Raw genomic sequence first — 19,888 nt, 5'->3', positions numbered from 1 at the left:
ACTTTGTTGGGAATACCCTTTCGGGCTAGGATCTGGCACTCAACAGCCATGCCATAAAACGTAGCCGTGGTAAGTCTTGAGAAACAAATGGCCCCTGCTGAAGCAGGTCCTCGCAAAGTGGAAGAGGTAGAGAATCTTCTATCAGTAACTCCTGAAGATCTGGATACCAAGCCCTCCTTGGCCAGTCTGGGACAATGAGGATTGCCTGAACCTTTTCCCTTTTTATGATCTTGAGAATTTTTGGTATTAGTGGAAGTGGAGGTAACACATACATCTACTGGAACTCCCACTGGGTCACCAGTGCATCCACTGATATTGCTTGTGGGTCTCTCAACCTTGAACAATATTTCTGAAGCTTCTTGTTGAGATGAGATGCCATCATGTCTACTTGAGGAACGCCCCAATGACTTGCTACCTCTGCAAAGACTTCTTGGTGGAGACCCCATTCTCCTGGATGGAGATCGTGTCTGCTGAGGAAGTCCGCTTCCCAGTTGTCTACTCCCGGAATGAAGATTGTTGACAGAGCTCTTGCATGTCTTTCTGCCCAGAGAAGTATTTTTGTCACCTCTGCCATTGCCGCTCTGCTTTTCGTTCCGCCCTGACGGTTTATGTAAGCCACTGCTGTTACATTGTCTGACTGGATCTGTATGGGACGATCTTGAAGATGTGCCGCTTGTAAAAGGCTGTTGTAAATGGCTCTCAACTCCAGAATGTTTATGTGAAGAAGTGTTTCTTGACTTGACTATCTTCCTTGGAAGCTTTCTCCTTGCATGACTGCTACCCAACCTCGGAGACTTGCATCCGTAGTCTCTAGGATTCAGGCTTGAATCCCGAACTTGCGTCCCTATAGAAGGTGAGAACTGCGTACGCACCAAAGGAGCGAGATTCTGGCTTTTGTCAACAGGAGTATCCTCTGGTGCATGTGTAGATGTGATCCGGACCACTTGACCAGTAGATCCCACTGGAACACCCTGGCATGGAATCGGCCATACTGTAGGGCCACATAGGCTGCTACTATCTTCCCCAGCAGGTGGATGGACTGATGAATCGACACACGTGCTGGTTTCAAAATTTGTTTGACCATCTTCTGGATTTCCAGAGCCTTTTCTACCGGAAGAAATACTTTCTGTACCTCAGTGTCCAGTATCATTCCCAGAAATGATAATCTCATTGTTAGTTCCAACTGTGATTTTGGAAAGTTTATGATCCAACCATGCTGTTGAAGCACCATCAGGGATAGTGCAATGTTCTGCTCTAACTTCTCCCTGGATCTCGCTTTTATCAGGAGATCGTCCAGATAAGGAATTATGTTGACTCCTTTCTTGCGAAGGAGAGCCATCATCTCTGCCATCACCTTGGTGAATACTCTCAGTGCTGTGGAGAGCCCGAATGGCAATGTCTGGGTCTGGTAGTGGCAGTCCAGAAACGCAAACCTCTGGTATGCTTGATGTGGAGGGTAAATGGGAACTTGCAAGTAAGAACCTTGATGTCCTTCTCCTCCAAGCTGGAGATTACTGCTCACAGGGACTCCATCTTGAATTTTAATCTTTTTAGGTAAAGATTCAACGATTTTAGATTTAAAATCGGTCTGACCGAGCCGTCCAACTTCGGTACCACAAACAGGCTTGATTAAAATCCTTTTTCTTGTTGTAGCCAAGGGACTAAGGTAATTACCTCGTCCTGACATAATTTCTGTATTGCTTCCATTATATCTCTTCTGTCTTGAACAGAAACTAGTAAGGCTGATTTGAAAAATCGGCATAGGGGGAGATCTTGAAACTCTAACTTATAACCTTGGGATACTATTTGTAGTATCCAAGGATCCAGATCTGATTGTACCCAGATCTGACTGAAGAGTTTTAGACGCGCCCCCAGCTGAGCGGACTCCCACAGGGAAGCCCCAGCGTCATGCTGTGGTTTTAGCAGAAGCAGCGGCTGCCTTCTGCTCCTGCGATCCTGATGCTGTTGTAGGTTTCCTCCTTCTTCCCCGCCCTCTTCCTGCAAAGAAGGGGGTACCTTTGGCTTTTTTGTGTTTGTTGGGCCAAAAGGACTGCATTGGATGCGAATGATATGCTTTCTTTGCAGGTGCCGCTGCATAAGGAAGAAATGCTGATTTACCTGAGGTAGTCATTGAAATCATGGCATCCAGCTGGTCCCCAAATAGCGCCTCACCCTAGTAGGGGAGGGCTTCAATATTCCTTTTTGATTCTGCATCTGCATTCCATTGGCGAATCCACAGTGCTCTGCGAGCTGAAATTGCCATAGCTGAGGGTTTTGATCCTAATAAACCAATATCCTTCATAGCTTCCACCAAGTATCCTGCAGAATCCTTTATGTAACCGAGAGTTAAGACCATATCATCCTTATCAAGTGTGTCTATATTTGTTAGCAAGTTGTCTGACCATTTTTCAATAGCGTTACCTACCCATGCACAAGCATTGGTGGGCCTGAGTAACGTTCCGGTAGCCATATAAAGAGATTTTAAGGTTGTCTCTAATTTACGGTCAGTAGACTCCTTTAATGAAGCCGACCCCGGGGGCAGACAAAATTATTTTTTTAGACAACCTAGAAACTGAGGTGTCTACCATGGGGGGGGGTGACTCCCATCTATTCCCTACCACATGTACACGTACACACATTCACGCTAAGGTTAATTTTGTTGGGATCCAATTAACCTACCAGTATATTTTTGGATTGTGGTGGGAGGAAACCGGAGTACCCGGAGGCAACCCACACAAGTATGGGGAGAATATACAAACTCCACACAGTTACAGCCATGGTTGGTATCGAACCCATGACCTCAGTGCTGTGAGGCAGTAATGCTAACCATTACACCATCCGTACTACCCTTTCTCAGGGGAAGAGCTCTCTCCATTGCCTAACATGTCACAAACATGCACTTTCACACCACAATTACACAGGGGAGCTATTGGTGACAGACCCACACTAAAATCTGTCAGAGAAACTCAGAGAGATTTGCCAGCTCACACACTGCGCCCTACATGAAGATAATTGTATATGTATATATTATACAAAACCTTCAGTGCTTTATTTCAACATTAGGAACGCTCACCCAATGTAATAAACACTCCCCACCCCTCTCTATAACACTCTGGTACTTGTTTCAGCGTTGTTATGAGGAGGAAACAGCGTCTGTCAGCTTCTCTCTGTGTGCAGGAGAAAATGGCACTGAGTGAGTGTCTGGCAGGTCTGAGGAGAAGCCCCGCCCTCCTGCCTCAGCAACAATGATTTTTAAAAAGCAACCTCAAACTTAGAAAGCGTTAAGCTCTTATGTGTGTCAGCTGTACAGCTCCTTAATATTAAAATACACCTCCTCCCAACTGTGCACTGCTGCTTTCAATAATGGGTAGTTGAATCCCAATAGTTATTATATAAATCAAAAGACAAAAGGTTGAAAGCGCTGTCCACAATAAAAGAGTTTTTTTATTTTGTTAAAAAGTTATAAAATCACTAGTTCACATATAATCACTAATCAATACTGATCTAAAAGTTAGACATCAAAGCATATTGCGGACCGTAACTATTTTTCAGTGGTACCTAATAGTGAAACAGTTTAAACATAGTGGATACACTTGCATTAAATTGACACACTCTATTCCAAGTGAAACAATTGTATCAGATATTATATATTACTCCACTCCGTGTTTTTCCAGGTAATTATCTCCTTTAAGCAGCCTCCTACAAAATAGGAATAATTGGAAAGATTTAAATGTTCACAGTCCCAGACATATCTGAATTAATTTTACAGAATATTTATATATATCCTCCCGCTGGGACAATAATCCATCCAAAAGCACAGATTTGAAGCACGCAATACCTGAGTTATAAGAGATACAGTTGCCAACTTTTCGTAATACAGTCTCTTAATTGGAGGCTACTGAAACTGAATTAATAGACAGTTCTGACGGGCGTCCCCGTCTGGTGATGAGAATTTAAATACAGTAGAGCTCCTGTTAGATAATAAGCATGCTTCACAGTTTATTCATAGAATCTTGTTCAGTAAATGGATGCCGCATACACGGCTAGTCTCACCCCTGTTAGCCTCGGCTACTGCTCCCACCGGGCGTCCGTCGGTGTCATAGGCAGAACACAGCTGCTTCACTTGCGCCGAAGATCTCACGGCCCGCCTCTCCTATAACAGTGCTGCAAAAAGCCCTTGATGATGCAGCCTGTCGGACTACTTTGCTCCGGCGGTATCTGTCAGCGATTGCGCGCTGTTTTCACAGTTCCCGAGATTTTACCAGGTGCCTTACTGACAAGGGGGAACTCATGAGCTGTTTTCAGGATTAAGTCCACACATGCAAGGAGCACTCTTGACGCGTTTCTCAGCCGTATATCTTTGGCTGTTTCCTCAGAAGAATGTACTCCCCTTCCTATTCACTGCTTTTATCCTCAGTGAGGTATCAATCAACATCTTATGTTCATTAACCCTTTCACTTTTAGAATCCATTCTTAGACCTATAGTTACTAATAGCAACCTTCAAGTATTGATCCTAAAAACCTACACAGTAATTAAACATCCCTAATATCAAACTATATAAGATCTGCTTTTTCACAGCTGACACACACACTATAAGACATCCTCTACATCACATAAAAATAAAATAAATTGAATGAAAAAACAAATCAATGGAATAAATATTTTCCACTTGGATCGACCATCCAGTATTTTATATCTAATACTAACGTATATTATCATAAGCAGGGATATATGAAATTAGACATCAAAGTTATAAAATATAGACAGACTCTGAATCATTTGTAGCTAAAATCTATTTTGTGGAAATTTTTATCCTCCTCTTTCCCACAGCACAGAATTTGAAATGTAGGGAAATACCCACAATGTACATTTACACATTGACGGACATACTATATTAATTTATCGGGGACCTGGTTATGTTTCATTATGAAATCCCAACACACCATAGCCCGGTTTCGGCTTATTTACTAACCCATCTCCCTGTAAGTTCGTTATATACTGGAGATCCAAATTCACAGTACACCCAAACAATGATTTTTATACTGGCTGGGGTTTGTAAACCCCCCCCCCCCCACGTGCCCTGCACCCTGTCCCGCTGCTGCGCTGTACCTTTTTTGCCGCCAACGATGACTGGAGGGCCCCTCTCTTGTAGGTCTCTTCAGACTTCTGGCTGTGTTAGGAGGTGACGGCAGTGCTGTGGGAGTGTGCGCTAGCCAGGCTTGGGCTAAGTTCAGTACCCTTCAGGAGCTTATGGTGTCAGCGGAAGCAGGGCCATGAAACTTAATGAGAAGTTGGTTCCTATTTCCTCCCCTAAGTCCCACGAAGCAGGGAAGCTGGTGCCAGCAGCTTCCCTGTAAAATAAAAAAACCTAATAAAGTCTCTTCCAGCAGAACTCAGTAGAGCTTCACTGATGCGCAGCCAGTCTCCTGGGCACATTTTTTACACTGAGGTCTGGAGGAGGGGCATAGAGGGAGGAGCCAGTTCACACGGTAAAAAGTCTTAAAGTGCCGAAGGCTCCTGCGGATCCGTCTATACCCCATGGTACTAAATGGACTCCAGCATCCACTAGGACGTTAGAGAAAAAAATATTTGAATGCAGATACTGTATCATTGTGCAAAAAAAAAATTATAATAATTGTTTGTGTTTTCTTACAAACAGGAAATGTATGTAGGTCAAAAGTGGCAGTGTAAGCCATTGCAAAGCATAGCAAAAGATGAGCATTACGAAGGCTTTTCTATTCACCCTTTTCCAAGGTAAAACCAATTAATGTGTTAGAATAACTATGTACAGTATATTTGGCAGGCAGTCACTAAGGGCATGATTCCGATCTGTTAGGTATTGCACAGCCCGAGGCAGGTGGTACAACTAAAACACAAATGCAGCAGGAAGTCTCTGTAGGAAAAAAAAGCCTTCCGGCAGCACCTGTGACGTGACCCGATTGCTGTGTCCGAGGATGCATTATCAGATCACCATTACAACCATCAGTTGCGATGGTCAAAGCTCTGGACGCCCACTCCTCTCCCTAAAGGCCAAAGCATTTCAATCATGCTGTGGATAATGAGGGACGTGTGCAGTGAGTCCTTGGGCTCCTCCTCCCTGCAGGCGGAAGGAGAAATGGCTGGGTTGCGCGGGAGGAGGCGGTTGGGGCATCGTGGAGCTGCACTGGAGGCTGACAGGACACAGGTGAGGGGGGTCAGCATGAGTGCCGTGGGGCAGCGGAGGCGGCGCTGGGCAGGGGGTAAGACGGGATGCTGAAAGAAGCCCATAGGTTTCTATTGGGTCTCGCCATATAAAGATGACGATACCCTCAGCATCAATACGGGGGCGGCCGGGGGTTAGTACATTTGAAAATGCGGTAAATCCTCCAGAAACGGAGGGTTTACCGCATTTTTCCTTTAGTACACCCCGCCCAGGGAGAGAAGAAGGCTAAAAGACTAAGGCCATCCAGTTCAGCCAGTCCAGAGGCACCACACCTCACACCTCCATTACCCCAATCTGGGTCTAAGATTAGACATATTGTAGTAAGGAGCCATTATCATGTGGCTCCTTGCTGGTTAATCTTAGACCCAGATTGGGGTTATGGAGGTGTGAGGTGTGGTGCCTCTGAACTGGCTGAGCTGGATGGCCTTAGTGTGGCATATCTTTACATTCTATTAACACTTTTCCCTTATTAATTTCTTAACACTATTTTTCTATTTTAATTGCATTTCATTTTGTATCACTTTCTCTATAGCTTCTGCTTCCTAAATATAAATTTATTAACACTATAGTTTTTTCACAGGTATGCTACGCTGGGCTTTCTGGCTTATGCTGGTGTTTTGGGGTGCCACACCCTGCACCTAGATATAGCGCTAGGGACCCCAAATATACAGAGAGGCCTTGATGCGGCTTTGGGGCTTATTCACACATTTGAGCAAATATGTTTAACGAAGATCTCTGAATTCTGTTATCATGTGGAATTTATATCTGGTTACGGTTATCATTCAGGGTTCTGGGGGAAACAAATGCTTTTTTTCTAACATTGATATACTGTAATATACCACACCAAATATATAATGATGAATATCTACGTATAAGGAAATTGTATCTTTCAGGCTTCTACTCGGTTTCCTTGTGTCAGAGATGGGATTTCCCTTCCAATATGGTCGCTCCGATTGGTTCCTGTGTGGAGATCCCCTGCACTTATTTTCCTATCAGGGAGTCTGAGAAATCCAGTATTGTATGGTATTTACATGATAGACTATATTATATAGAGATATTTAACAGCAGAACATCCTCGTCAGTAAGAAATGACTACAGACGCCGAACCTCATTGGTACCCGGAGGAAGCTGCACTCTGAGGATAGACCCAGTGAGAAGAGAAGATGAAGGTCACTATTATCCAGGAGTAGCAGGAAGTAACAGCAAGAATGCATACAGCATGTATAATAGGACTATTTACCTCGCTGTCACAGGTAAATGTTTATTTGCATAATCCATATCTAGCAGCTTTTAGTGACACTGTATGTTTAAACATTGGTACAGGAAGTAAATAGTGGTGCCCATAGCAACTAATTATAATGTAGATCCCAACTATCAATTTCTTAATGCATTTAAAAAATGATCAAATATCAATAGAATAATTGGCTAATATCTACCCATCTCTGACATACTGTATGCACTCAACCCTTTAACAGCTCTCAGCGCAGCAACAAAACAGACCACTGAGGGAAGATGATCAGGGACAGGAGGAAAGTATAAAAAGCAGACGGAGGGGTGAGATGGGACGGGATGGGGGGAGCTGAGGAGACCTGGTATATGCTGGGTCCATTCACTAGGGGAAAACATAATTATTTCTATTGGTAACACCTCTTAATTCGCATCATCATGAAGTACTAACTTAAGCACTTACATGTTGAAAAGGGAACAACCAAATAAATAAAGATATAACATCACAGAAAGAAAAAAATAGCATTATTTCTGGGCATAACATATTTTACAGTATGTTTCATAATGAACCTTCTTTTTCTATCCCTAAACAGTAATAAATGCATTTCTTATATCTGGGTATATTTACTAAGGTGTGAGTTATTTAGACGTGGAGATGTTGCCCATAGCAACCAATAAGATTCTTGCTATTATCTTTCGGAAGCTGCAAGATAAATGTTAAGTAGAGTCTGATTAGTTGCTACGGAAAACATCTCTACCTCTAAAAAAACTCACACCTTAGTAAATATACTGCATTGTGGGGGTAATTCCAAGTTGATCGCAGCAAGATTTTTGATAGCAACTGGGCAAAACCATGTGCACTGCAGGGGAGGCAGATATAACATGTGCAGAGAGAGTTAGATTTGGGTGTGGTGTGTTCAATCTGCAATTAATTTGCAGTATAAAAATAAAGCAGCCAGTATTTACCCTGCACAGAAATAAAATAACCCACCCAAATCTAACTCTTTCTGCACATGTTATATCTGCCTCCCCTGCAGTGCACATGGTTTTGCCCAGTTGCTATCAAAAATCCTGCTGCGATCAACTTGGAATTACTCCCTGTGTTTGTAGCTTTACACCTGCATGGCTCTTAGACCATGGTGGTCATTCCGAGTAGATCGCTCGCTAGAAGTTTTTAGCAGCCGTGCAAACACTATGCCGCCGCCCACTGGGAGTGTATTTTAGTTTAGCAGAAGTGCGAACGAAAGGATCGCACAGCGGCTGCAAAAGAATTTTTGTGCAGTTTCAGAGTACCTCCAGACATACTCCTAGCTTGCGATCACTTCAGACCATTCAGTTCCTGATTTGACGTCACAAACACATCCTGCGTTCGGCCAGCCACGCCTGCGTTTTCCCTGGCATGGCTGAGTTTTTCCAAACACTCCCTGAAAACGGTCAGTTGACACCCAGAAACGCCCCCTTCATGTCAATCACTCTGCGGCCAGCAGTGCGACTGAAAAGCTTCGCTAGACCTTGTGTGAAACTACATCGGCCGTTTTGAAAGTACGTCACACGTGCGCATTGCACCGCATACGCATGCGCAGAAGTGCCTTTTTTTTTTTGCATCATCGCTGCGCATCGAACATTTACAGCTAGCGATCAACTCGGAATGACCCCCCACATGCGGAATGTTGTGAAAAAAGTTAACATAAGTACTGTCCTCAAGTAAGAGGTAAATTTACTAAATCTTCTAAAAATGAAAAGTGGTGATGTTGCCCATAGCAACCAATCAGATTCTGTTTATCATTTCTCTGTTGCATACTAGAAAATGATAGACATAGGCCCTCATTCCGAGTTGTTCGCTCGCAAGCTGCTTTTAGCAACATTGCACACGCTAAGCCACCGCCTACTGGGAGTGTATCTTAGCTTATCAAAATTGCGAACGAACGATTCTCAAAAATGCGATTAGACACTTCTTAGCAGTTTCTGAGTAGCTCCAGACTTACTCGCCATCTGCGATCAGTTCAGTCCGTTTAGTTCCTGGTTTGACGTCACAAACACACCCAGCGTTCGCCCAGACACTCCCCCGTTTCTTCAGCCACTCCCGCTTTTTCCCCGGAAATGGTAGCGTTTTTTCGCACACTCCCATAAAACGGCCTGTTTCCGCCCAGAAACACCTACTTCCTGTCAATCACATTACGATCACCAGAACGATGAAAAAAACGTGAGTAAAATACCTAACTGCATAGCAAATTTACTTGGCGCAGTCGCAGTGCGGACATTGCGCATGCGCATTAGCGACTAATCGCTCCGTTGCGAGAAAAAAATAACGAGCAAACAACTCGGAATGAGGGCCATAATCTGATTGGTTGCTATGGGCAACATCACCACTTTTAATTTTTAGAAGCTTTAATAAATTTAATTTACCCTTAATTCTAATGTAGAGTAAAAACTAACACTGATTCAATATCTACACTTTTTAAACTATTAACTATATTCTAATATAATCAATAACTAAGTTAAAGGGGTTTCTCGTACATCAACTGAATCTCAGGCCTAATTCAGACCTGATCGCAAAACCAAAATCTTTCTCTAATGGGCAAAACCATGGCCCTCATTCCGAGTCGTTCGCTCGTTATTTTTCATCGCATCGCAGTGAAATTTCGCTTAATGCGCATGCGCAATATTCGCACTGCGACTGCGCCAAGTAACTTTGCTATGAAGATAGTATTTTTACTCACGGCTTTTTCTTCGCTCCGGCGATCGTAGTGTGATTGACAGGAAATGGGTGTTACTGGGCGGAAACACGGCGTTTTATGGGCGTGTGGAAGAAAACGCTACCGTTTCCGGAAAAAACGCAGGAGTGGGTGTGTTTATGACGTCAAACCAGGAACGACAAGCACTGAACTGATCGCACAGGCAGAGTAAGTGTGGAGCTACTCTAAAACTGCTAAGTAGTTTGTGATCGCAATATTGCGAATACATCGTTCGCAATTTTAAGATGCTAAGATTCACTCCCAGTAGGCGGCGGCTTAGCGTGTGCAACTCTGCTAAATTCGCCTTGCGAGCGATCAACTCGGAATGAGGGCCCATGTGCACTGCAGGTGCGGCAGATGTAACATGTGCAGAGAGAGTTAGATTTGGGTGGGTTATATTATTTCTGTGCAGGGTAAATACCGGCTGCTTTATTTTTACACTGCAATTCAGATTTCAGTTTGAACACACCCCACCCAAATCGAACTCTCTCTGCACATGTTACATCTGCCCCCCCCTGCAGTGCACATGGTTTTGCAGATTCGAGAAAAATTTTGGTCAGGTCTGAATTAGGCCCCTTATACTAAATACTCTACACTAACAACAATACTACTTTGGTGCTGGGCCTTCTAGTGGGAATCCCACATACACTCTATTAAGGCGTTGGGTAGATGTGACTGGCAGCCGGGATCCCGACGGTCATACTGACGTTTGTATCCTGGCCGCCGGAATGGTGGCTGGGGGGGGGGTGAGCGCAATAAAGCCTCTTTTGGGCTCAGTGGATCGCTGCACTCACCACAGGTTCTATGCCCTCTCTATGTGTGTTGTGGACACCCATGAGTGTGAATAGTCATGGGCCCCCTGCCGGCATTCTGGCGGCCAAGATCCCGACGTTAATATGCCCACCTCTGAGATTCCGACCGCTGGGATGGTGACTACATCCCCTATTAAGCAGCCAGAGCCGGCGAGAGGGCAGGTCAAAGGGACACCTGTACCTGGCCCCAAGGATCAGAGGGGCCCCAAGGAAATGCCACCTAGTTCCCGGCAAGGATGTGTGCCCTCTTGTTTAAATAGGGCAGTGCAGTGTAGGCGGTGTGGGTTGCGTGTGCCAAGGACGTGTACGGTGTATGGAGGCGTGTGGGCACTAAATTCAGGGGTGTGCTGTGAGTCAGACGGGAGGGTAGGCGGGGGAGCGGCCAGAGAGCTGGTAAGCTCTCTGCCTGACAGGACCGGCCCACAAGCCCATCGACCCATCTGCCATTTGCCAGAAGTGCCAGATGGGCAGTGCGGCCATGGGTCTGTGGGAAGAAGAAGAGAGGGAGACACTGGTGTGTGCGGGGGAGAAAGGAGAGATATACATATATTTATTAAAAGTTTCTTATAGCTCAGCAAATTCTGTTGTGCTTTAATATATATATATATATATATATATATATATATATATATGTATGTATAAATATATATATCTGAGGGGCCCCGGAGATATCACTGTACTGGGTCCCAAGATTTACTCTTATACAGTACATACAGGGCTGCCAAGAGAAATCATGGGCCTCGGTACAACAACTTCCTGGACCCCGCGTTCCCACTGGAGGGGGTGTGACCACAGTATGCTGGGGGCATAGTCACACCTCTTTGGGGGGGTGTCTAGCACATGAGAAGCACCCACTCACAGGAGCATTGCATGCCTCCCAGCCGGGGCAGTAGAAAGCCTGGCTGGGTCCAGGTACTTTTCAGGGGGGGCATGGCCTAATCACAGGAGGTGTGGCCATGCATCCTCAGAAAAAAAGACAGATTTTTTTTTCAAGCACTTCCCTGGCCACACTGCAGCCCAGCACACAGCAGCGTGTGCTGGGCTGAGCAGTGACGTGCGGAGAGGTCAGAGGCTGGAGAGGACAAATGGTGGTGGCTTTCAGTGCCAGGAGCCTGTCTCACCCCTACACAATTAAACTCTTACGTCCCTGCACTGCATCCATGCAAACACAGGGAGAATATACATACAGTAATAGCCAGGTCACAGCCAGTGCCATAACTAGGCATTTTAGCGCTGTGTGCAAGAAACGGCGTTGGCGACCCCACCCCCTATGCAAGATAGGGGCAGTGCACGCCGCAGGCACGTGGAAACTATATAGGGGCGTGACTTCATGGGGAAAGGGCGTGGCCACAAAATAATACAAATTCGTACTACGGTGCACAGTAGTCTCCATTATTCAAATTACGCTGCACAGTAGCGCCACTACACCAGGTAGAGCCCCTTTTACACATTACAGCACAGACAGTCCCCCTTTTTACACATTACAGCATGCAGCGTTCCCTTTTTACACGTTACGGCAGACAGTCCCCCTTTTTACACATTACAGCAGGCGGCAACGTCCCCCTTTTTACACATTATGGCAGACAGTCCCCCTTTTTACACATTACGGCAGACAGCGTCTTCCTTTTTACACATTACAGCAGCCTGCATCCCCCTTTTTACACATTACGGCAGCCAGCATCCCCCTTTTTACACATTACGGCAGCCAACCCCCCTTTTTACACATTGTGGCAGACAGAAGAGAGAGAGAGAGAAAGTGAGAGGAAGAGAGAGAGAGAGAGAGAGAGAGATACTTACCATCTCTCCCCTCTGGCAGTCAGACTCCTCGTGTAAGCAGATCCATTCCCGGGCAGCAGAGAAGGAGGAGGAGGGAGGGGGACTGGAGCCGCAGAAGTGCTATATAATTGGTGGAGGCGCCGCTGAAGCAGCCCCCTCTCCTTCACACGCACACACACACACACACACACACACACACACACAGTCATGTCCCCTCACTCACTACAGATGCCACATACACACACCTGTCCACACACTCACTACAGATGCCACACTCACAAACACCTGTTGCCGCACTCACTACACACACACACACACACACACACACGCACAGTCCTGTCCCCTCACTCACTACAGATGACACACACACTGTCCCCACACTCACTACAGGCGCCCCACATATAGAGTCCTGTCCATACACTCACTACAGATACCACACACACACACACACACACAGTCCTGTCCCCCCACTCACTACAAATGTTACACATACACTACAGATGACACACACACACACACACACACACACACACACACACAGTCCTGTCCCCCCACTCACTACAAATGTTACACACACACTGCAGATGACACACACACACACACACACACACACAGAATCCAGGTTCTGGCAGCTACGCACCCCAGTCACTGTGCACGGATGGCTGCTGCTGACACGGCGGGTCTCCATTTCCCTCCTCCCCTGCCACTCTGCTCAGCGCGGGGTCTGTCTTCCTTCACTTCCTGCATTGGTCACATGACCAATCCGAGCTGCCCATCAGAGCTCACACACTCCCCAACTGTGAGGCATGCCTCACATTTCTCTGTTCTGATTGGCCGCTGTGTAGCCCCGGCCATCTGTACAGGCAGTGTCTGACAGTGTGAGAGATGAGGCTGAGCTGCCACCAGGGGCGGATTGGGAACAAAAAGCGGCCCTGGAAAAATTTGTACTAGTAGCCCCACATGGGCAGCACCAGAGGTGTAAGGTCTAGCCATGGGCCATGGCAGCAGCACCCTCCCCCCAAGACTTTCCAGATAGTGGGCATTTCCAGCATCAAGGGGGAAGTTACAAATAAATAAAATTAAATATTATGAGCACATTATATGATACACCTTCAGAATTTAGGAAACTATATCATTCTTTAGAAAAATGTATTTTCTTGCTTATTACACCAACCGCATATCCCAATCACTATTCACTCAATCTTATATGTCAGCCAAGCAGGCAGACAGAGCATACACTAGATCATCTGCAATCACAGGCTAAGTGGCAGTAATTTTCATATATGCAAATTATTTTGCATCTTATTCATTATGTCTATAAATAGGACCACATGTCCTCAAACAAAACAGGCCCCACAGGTACGTCGGCCCACCGGGAATCTTCCCTGTAAACTCTATGGCCAATCCGCCTCTGGCTGCCACTGCCTCATCTCTATCTCTCTCTGCAATTAAAGGAGCCATACAACTCTGGTAAATTGTATCTATATTGCATTAATACTAAGAAGATGCTTATAAGTTATAAATATCTTCTTTGTGTTCTACCAATCATTTTTATAATGAGAACTCTAAGCATGATAGAGAGCATGAAAGATGAGGCACTGCCCCCCCTGCCTCCCCTGACTGCACGTCCCTGGGGCTGAGCAGAAAAGCTGCTTTCAGGTAAGGGGGGGGGGACAGGACCAGGAGCCCCCACTGAGCCCCTCCATCAGACCCGGGCCCAGGTAATTTGTACCCTCTCCCGTCCTCTCTCAGCGCCACTGAGTACATAGCAAAGATCCTTGCCTTTATTATTGCTTTTCGTCTGTAGATAATGTGAGATGAGGACCTGCTATCTGGTCTCAATGTAGATATGCAATGTATTAATGGGGGTAGAAGCTTGGGTTAGTCTGAGGAATAGCTTTTGTCACAGCAAGGACGTGTGTTACTGCAGGAGCAGGGGGGCATGGACCAGACAGTGCAGGTTTAAAAGTTACTCAAAAGAGACAGGAGGTCCAAAGAGGAGGAGACCTGGAAGGGGACGACTTGTGAAAAGAAACTGTAATGTTCAGGAATGTGCTTTCTCTTTGTAATGAATGTTGTTTGGTTTGTTGAGGACTTATTACATGGGTTAGGGCGGTATGAGCTAGTTGGTGGTGGGCTGGGTCCTGGGGAAGGTCCTAGCTGTAGCAGGAAATGCATTTTGCAAACTAGACATACCCAAATCGCCTTGTTAACACTGTGATGGGAGGATGACTTGCTAGAGAGGGAGGAGTGACCGCATGTGACTTCATGATGAGTAGGATTGAAGAACTCAGTCCATTGAATTGGGTGTGCCCATCAGTGGCTACCTGTGGATGGGATGGGTAGGTGTACCACACCCCAATTACCAAACAGAATAGTATGTTTGGAATTGTTTATCTTGGGCCTTCAGCAATGTGGAAGTGATAAATACAATCTGGACCTAGGGATGTGCACTTGAAATTTTTTGGGTTTTGTGTTTTGGTTTTGGGTTCGGTTCTGCGGCCGTGTTTTGGGTTCGAACGCGTTTTGGCAAAACCTCACCTAATTTTTTTTGTCGGATTCGGGTGTGTTTTGGATTTGGGTGTTTTTTTAAAAAAAAACCTAAAAACAGCTTAAATCATAGAATTTGGGGGTCATTTTGATGCCATAGTATTATTAACCTCAATAACCATAATTTCCACTCATTTCCAGTCTATTCTGAACACCTCACAATATTATTTTTAGTCCTAAAATTTGCACCGAGGTCGCTGGATGGCTAAGCTAAGTGACCCAAGTGGCCGACACAAACACCTGGCCCATCTAGGAGTGGCACTGCAGTGTCACGCAGGATGGCCCTTCCAAAAAACACCCCCCAAACAGCACATGACGCAAAGAAAAAAAGAGGCGCAATGGGGTAGCTGTGTGAGTAAGCTAAGCGACCCTAGTGGCCGACACAAACACCTTGCCCATCTAGGAGTGGCACTGCAGTGTCACGCAGGCTGGCCCTTCAAAAAACTACTCCCCAAACAGCACATGACGCAAAGAAAAAAAGAGGCGCAATGAGGTAGCTGTGTGAGTAAGCTAAGCGACCCTAGTGGCCGACACAAACACCTGGCCCATCTAGGAGTGGCACAGCAGTGTCACGCAGGCTGGCCCTTCAAAAAACTACTCCCCAAACAGCACATGACGCAAAGAAGAAAAAAAATAAGCGCAATGAGGTAGCTGTGTGAGTAAGCTAAGCGACCCTAGTGGCCGACACAAACACCTGGCCCATCTAGGAGTGGCACTGCAGTGTCACGCAGGATGGCCCTTCAAAAAAATACTCCCCAAACAGCACATGACGCAAAGAAAAAAAGAGGCGCAATGAGGTAGCTGTGTGAGTAAGCTAAGCGACCCTAGTGGCCGACACAAACACCTGGCCCATCTAGGAGTGGCACTGCAGTGTCACGCAGGCTGGCCTTTCAAAAAACTACTCCCCAAACAGCACATGACGCAAAGAAGAAAAAAAGAGGCGCAATGAGGTAGCTGTGTGAGTAACCTAAGCGACCCTAGTGGCCGACACAAACACCTGGCCCCTCTAGGAGTGGCACTGCAGTGTCACGCAGGCTGGCCCTTCAAAAAATGACTCCCCAAACAGCACATGACGCAAAGAAGAAAAAAATTGGCGCAATGAGGTAGCTGTGTGAGTAAGCTAAGCGACCCTAGTGGCCGACACAAACACCTGGCCCATCTAGGAGTGGCACAGCAGTGTCACGCAGGCTGGCCCTTCAAAAAATGACTCCCCAAACAGCACATGATGCAAAGAAGAAAAAAAAGAGGCGCAATGAGGTAGCTGTGTGAGTAACCTAAGCGACCATAGTGGCCGACACAAACACCTGGCCCATCTAGAAGTGGCACTGCAGTGTCACGCAGGCTGGCCCTTCAAAAAACTACTCCCCAAACAGCACATGACGCAAAAAAGAAAAAAAAGAGGCGCAATGAGGTAGCTGTGTGAGTAACCTAAGCGACCCTAGTGGCCGACACAAACACCTGGCCCATCTAGGAGTGTCACTGCAGTGTCACGCAGGATGGCCCTTCAAAAAAATACTCCCCAAACTGCACATGACGCAAAGAAAAATTAAAGAAAAAAGAGGTGCAAGATGGAATTGTCCTTGGGCCCTCCCACCCACCCTTATGTTGTATAAACAGGACATGCACACTTTAACCAACCCATCATTTCAGTGACAGGGTCTGCCACACGACTGTGACTGAAATGACGGGTTGGTTTGGACCCCCACCTAAAAAGAAGCAATTAATCTCTCCTTGCACAAACTGGCTCTACAGAGGCAAGATGTCCACCTCATCATCATCCTCCGATATATCACCGTGTACATCCACCTCCTCACAGATTATCAATTCGTCCCCACTGGAATCCAGTATATAATGATAATGACGGACCTGCTGGTCACTGTCTGTCAGCACTGCAGACTCCTAAAGTAAGCTAGTAGTATCAAGAAGATAGAAAAAAAAAAAACACGGGTAGGTGTTATACAATTATGGATGGACGAGCGACTGCCGACACAGAGGTAGCTACAGCCGTGGACTACCGTACTGTGTCTGCTGCTAGTATAGACTGGATGATAATGATTCAAAATATATATAAATATATATATATATATATATATATCACTACTGCAGCCGGACAGGTATATATAATGATAATGACAGACCTGCTGGACACTGTCTGTCAGCACTGCAGACTCCTAAAGTAAGCTACTAGTATCAAGAAGAAAAAAAAAAAAACACGGGTAGGTGGTATACAATTATGGATGGACGAGCGACTGCCGACACAGAGGTAGCTACAGCCGTGGACTACCGTACTGTGTCTGCTGCTAGTATAGACTGGATGATAATGAGATAAAATTAAAATATATATATATCACACTAGTACTGCAGCCGGACAGGTATATAATGTAATGACGGACCTGCTAGACACTGTCTGCAGAATGCGTTTATAAAAACACCACACGACGAGTGTTTAACTTTTTCAGGCAGACAATCACAATATACTGGTGGTCAGCAGACAATCACAATATACTGGTGGTCAGTGGTCACTGGTCAGTCACACTGGCAGTGGCACTCTGGCAGCAAAAGTGTGCACTGTACTTAAAATATGTACTCCTGCTATAACTGCTCCCCAGTCTCCCCCACAATTCAGCTGTGTGAGCAGTGAGCACTCAGCACAGTCAGATATACAGTATTACATATGATGCAGCACACTGAAGCTGAGCACAGATATGGTATGTGACTGTGTCACACTGTGTATCGTTTTTTTTCAGGCAGAGAACGGATTAATTAAACTGGTGGTCACTGGTCACACTATCAGCAAGTAGTAGTACTCCAGTCCTAATATGCTCCCCAAAATTAGTAAAGTGTCTCAGACTCTAACTCTCTACTCTCTTCTCTATAAACGGAGAGGAAGCCAGCCACGTCCTCTCCCTATCAATCTCAATGCACGTGTGAAAATGGCGGCGACGCGCGGCTCCTTATATAGAATCCGAGTCTCGCGATAGAATCCGAGCCTCGCGAGAATCCGACAGCGGGATGATGACGTTCGGGCGCGCTCGGGTTAACCGAGCAAGGCGGGAGGATCCGAGCCTGCTCGGCCCCGTGTAAAAAAGCTGAAGTTCGGGCGGGTTCGGATTCCGAGGAACCGAACTCGCTCATCACTATCTGGACCTTCTTACCGCCAGCTATGGTGTGTTGTGTTATTATTCAATTGGGTTCAGAGGTGGTTATATTCCACGGTGGCTGCAGCGCCAACTACATAATCATACCTCCCAACATGACCCTCTCCAGGAGGGACACGTTGCTCTACTTCTGTACTTTTCCATTTCTCTGTGATTGCTGGCATCTGTGTTGAACAGGTTAATGGATAAGAAAGGTGTTACAGCACAGGTGATGGCAATAACAAATTAAGAGGGAAGTCCAGGAGCAGAGCATTCTGTCCCTCCTGGAGAGGGTCACGTTGGGAGGTATGCATAATGCAGGGAGGGATCCAGTTAGTGGCGGCAGTTCACCAGGGAGCAGAATCGCTGTGTCTATCACAGTCGCCACTGCCCCGGGACACAGCATTCGACTTCACTCTCCTTCAAAGCCCGCCCCCAGACTCTATTGAAACCTAGCCAATGGGAGTCTGGGGGTGGACTTAAAAGGAGAGTTATGCCGAATGCTGAGTCCAGTGTGCTGCACGACACCTGTGATAGACACAGCGCTGCTGATCCCTGGAGACCCGCTGCCAGCACATATGTTACATATATCTCTGCATGTATGTTTATATGTGCTTACCGGTTCCCCCAATACTACTGTATGTAGTCAGCGCTGCAGCCCAGGGTCTAGAGCTGCCTCTGGTTATCATAGGTGTGCGCAGGGGGGGTGCCTGGTGCGCACAGGCACCCCCTAATGTCCGGCACCCCGATCTCACATGCCTGATGCAGTGATCGCCAAGCAGGCTGATTACTGTCCCCTCTGCGCTGCACCCTGTCAGGACTGCAGTACTGACCGGACACCTGGGTTAATCAAGGGTGCCACTGCCACCGGCTTTCAAACTCCCGGCTCCACCTCCATGTACAAAAACAGCGTGATGTGACGTGATTACGTCATGCTGCTAGCACGCCCACCCGTCACACTCGCCCACCTCTCTCCTTCTATGCTATGCCAACACCAGCCACTGATGATGATCAGCATGCAGCCAGCGTTCCTCTTAGGAAGACAAATTCAATACTGGCAGGCTGTCCGCAGCAGCATTGGCACGTCACTAGTTTTTCCGACAGCAGCAGTACTAGTCTGCGACTGTCAGTGTCAGTGAGTGACTGACTTGTAAGTAAGCTGCTGCAGCTTGCAGGGGAAAGAGAGGGGGAGCCAGACCAGGCTGAGGAGGAGTAGTGTAATTGCAGTGAGTGCCATCAGGGGTGTTTGTTTGGTGCACACCACAAAATCTGACAATGTATCTGCTTTATTAGGATTAGTACAAGGGTGGATATTTTATATTGCGTTGACCGTCAATAGATGGTGCTAGACACGCCCCTCCAACGGTGCACCCCCTAATAAAATGTGCTGCGCACGCCTATGCTGGTTATATGCAATGCCATAAAAGTGCAAATAGAATGTAGGCACA

At 46.3% G+C, this 19,888-nt stretch overlaps 1 protein-coding gene across 1 annotated transcript in view; it reads left to right on the top strand.

The window, feature by feature from the left end:
• The first annotated feature begins 7,143 nt into the window (after positions 1–7,143).
• LOC134965148 (B-cell receptor CD22-like) overlaps positions 7,144–19,888 on the top strand; it is a 73,212-nt gene continuing 60,467 nt past the window's right edge. The window contains exon 1 of the mRNA XM_063941671.1: positions 7,144–7,456. Within this exon, the coding sequence (XP_063797741.1) occupies positions 7,144–7,456 (313 nt within the window). The remainder of the gene's footprint in view (positions 7,457–19,888) is intronic.

Source organism: Pseudophryne corroboree, chromosome 10 (genome assembly GCF_028390025.1).
Source record: "Pseudophryne corroboree isolate aPseCor3 chromosome 10, aPseCor3.hap2, whole genome shotgun sequence".
Lineage (NCBI taxonomy): Eukaryota > Metazoa > Chordata > Amphibia > Anura > Myobatrachidae > Pseudophryne > Pseudophryne corroboree.
This window is presented reverse-complemented; position numbering and strand designations above follow the sequence as displayed.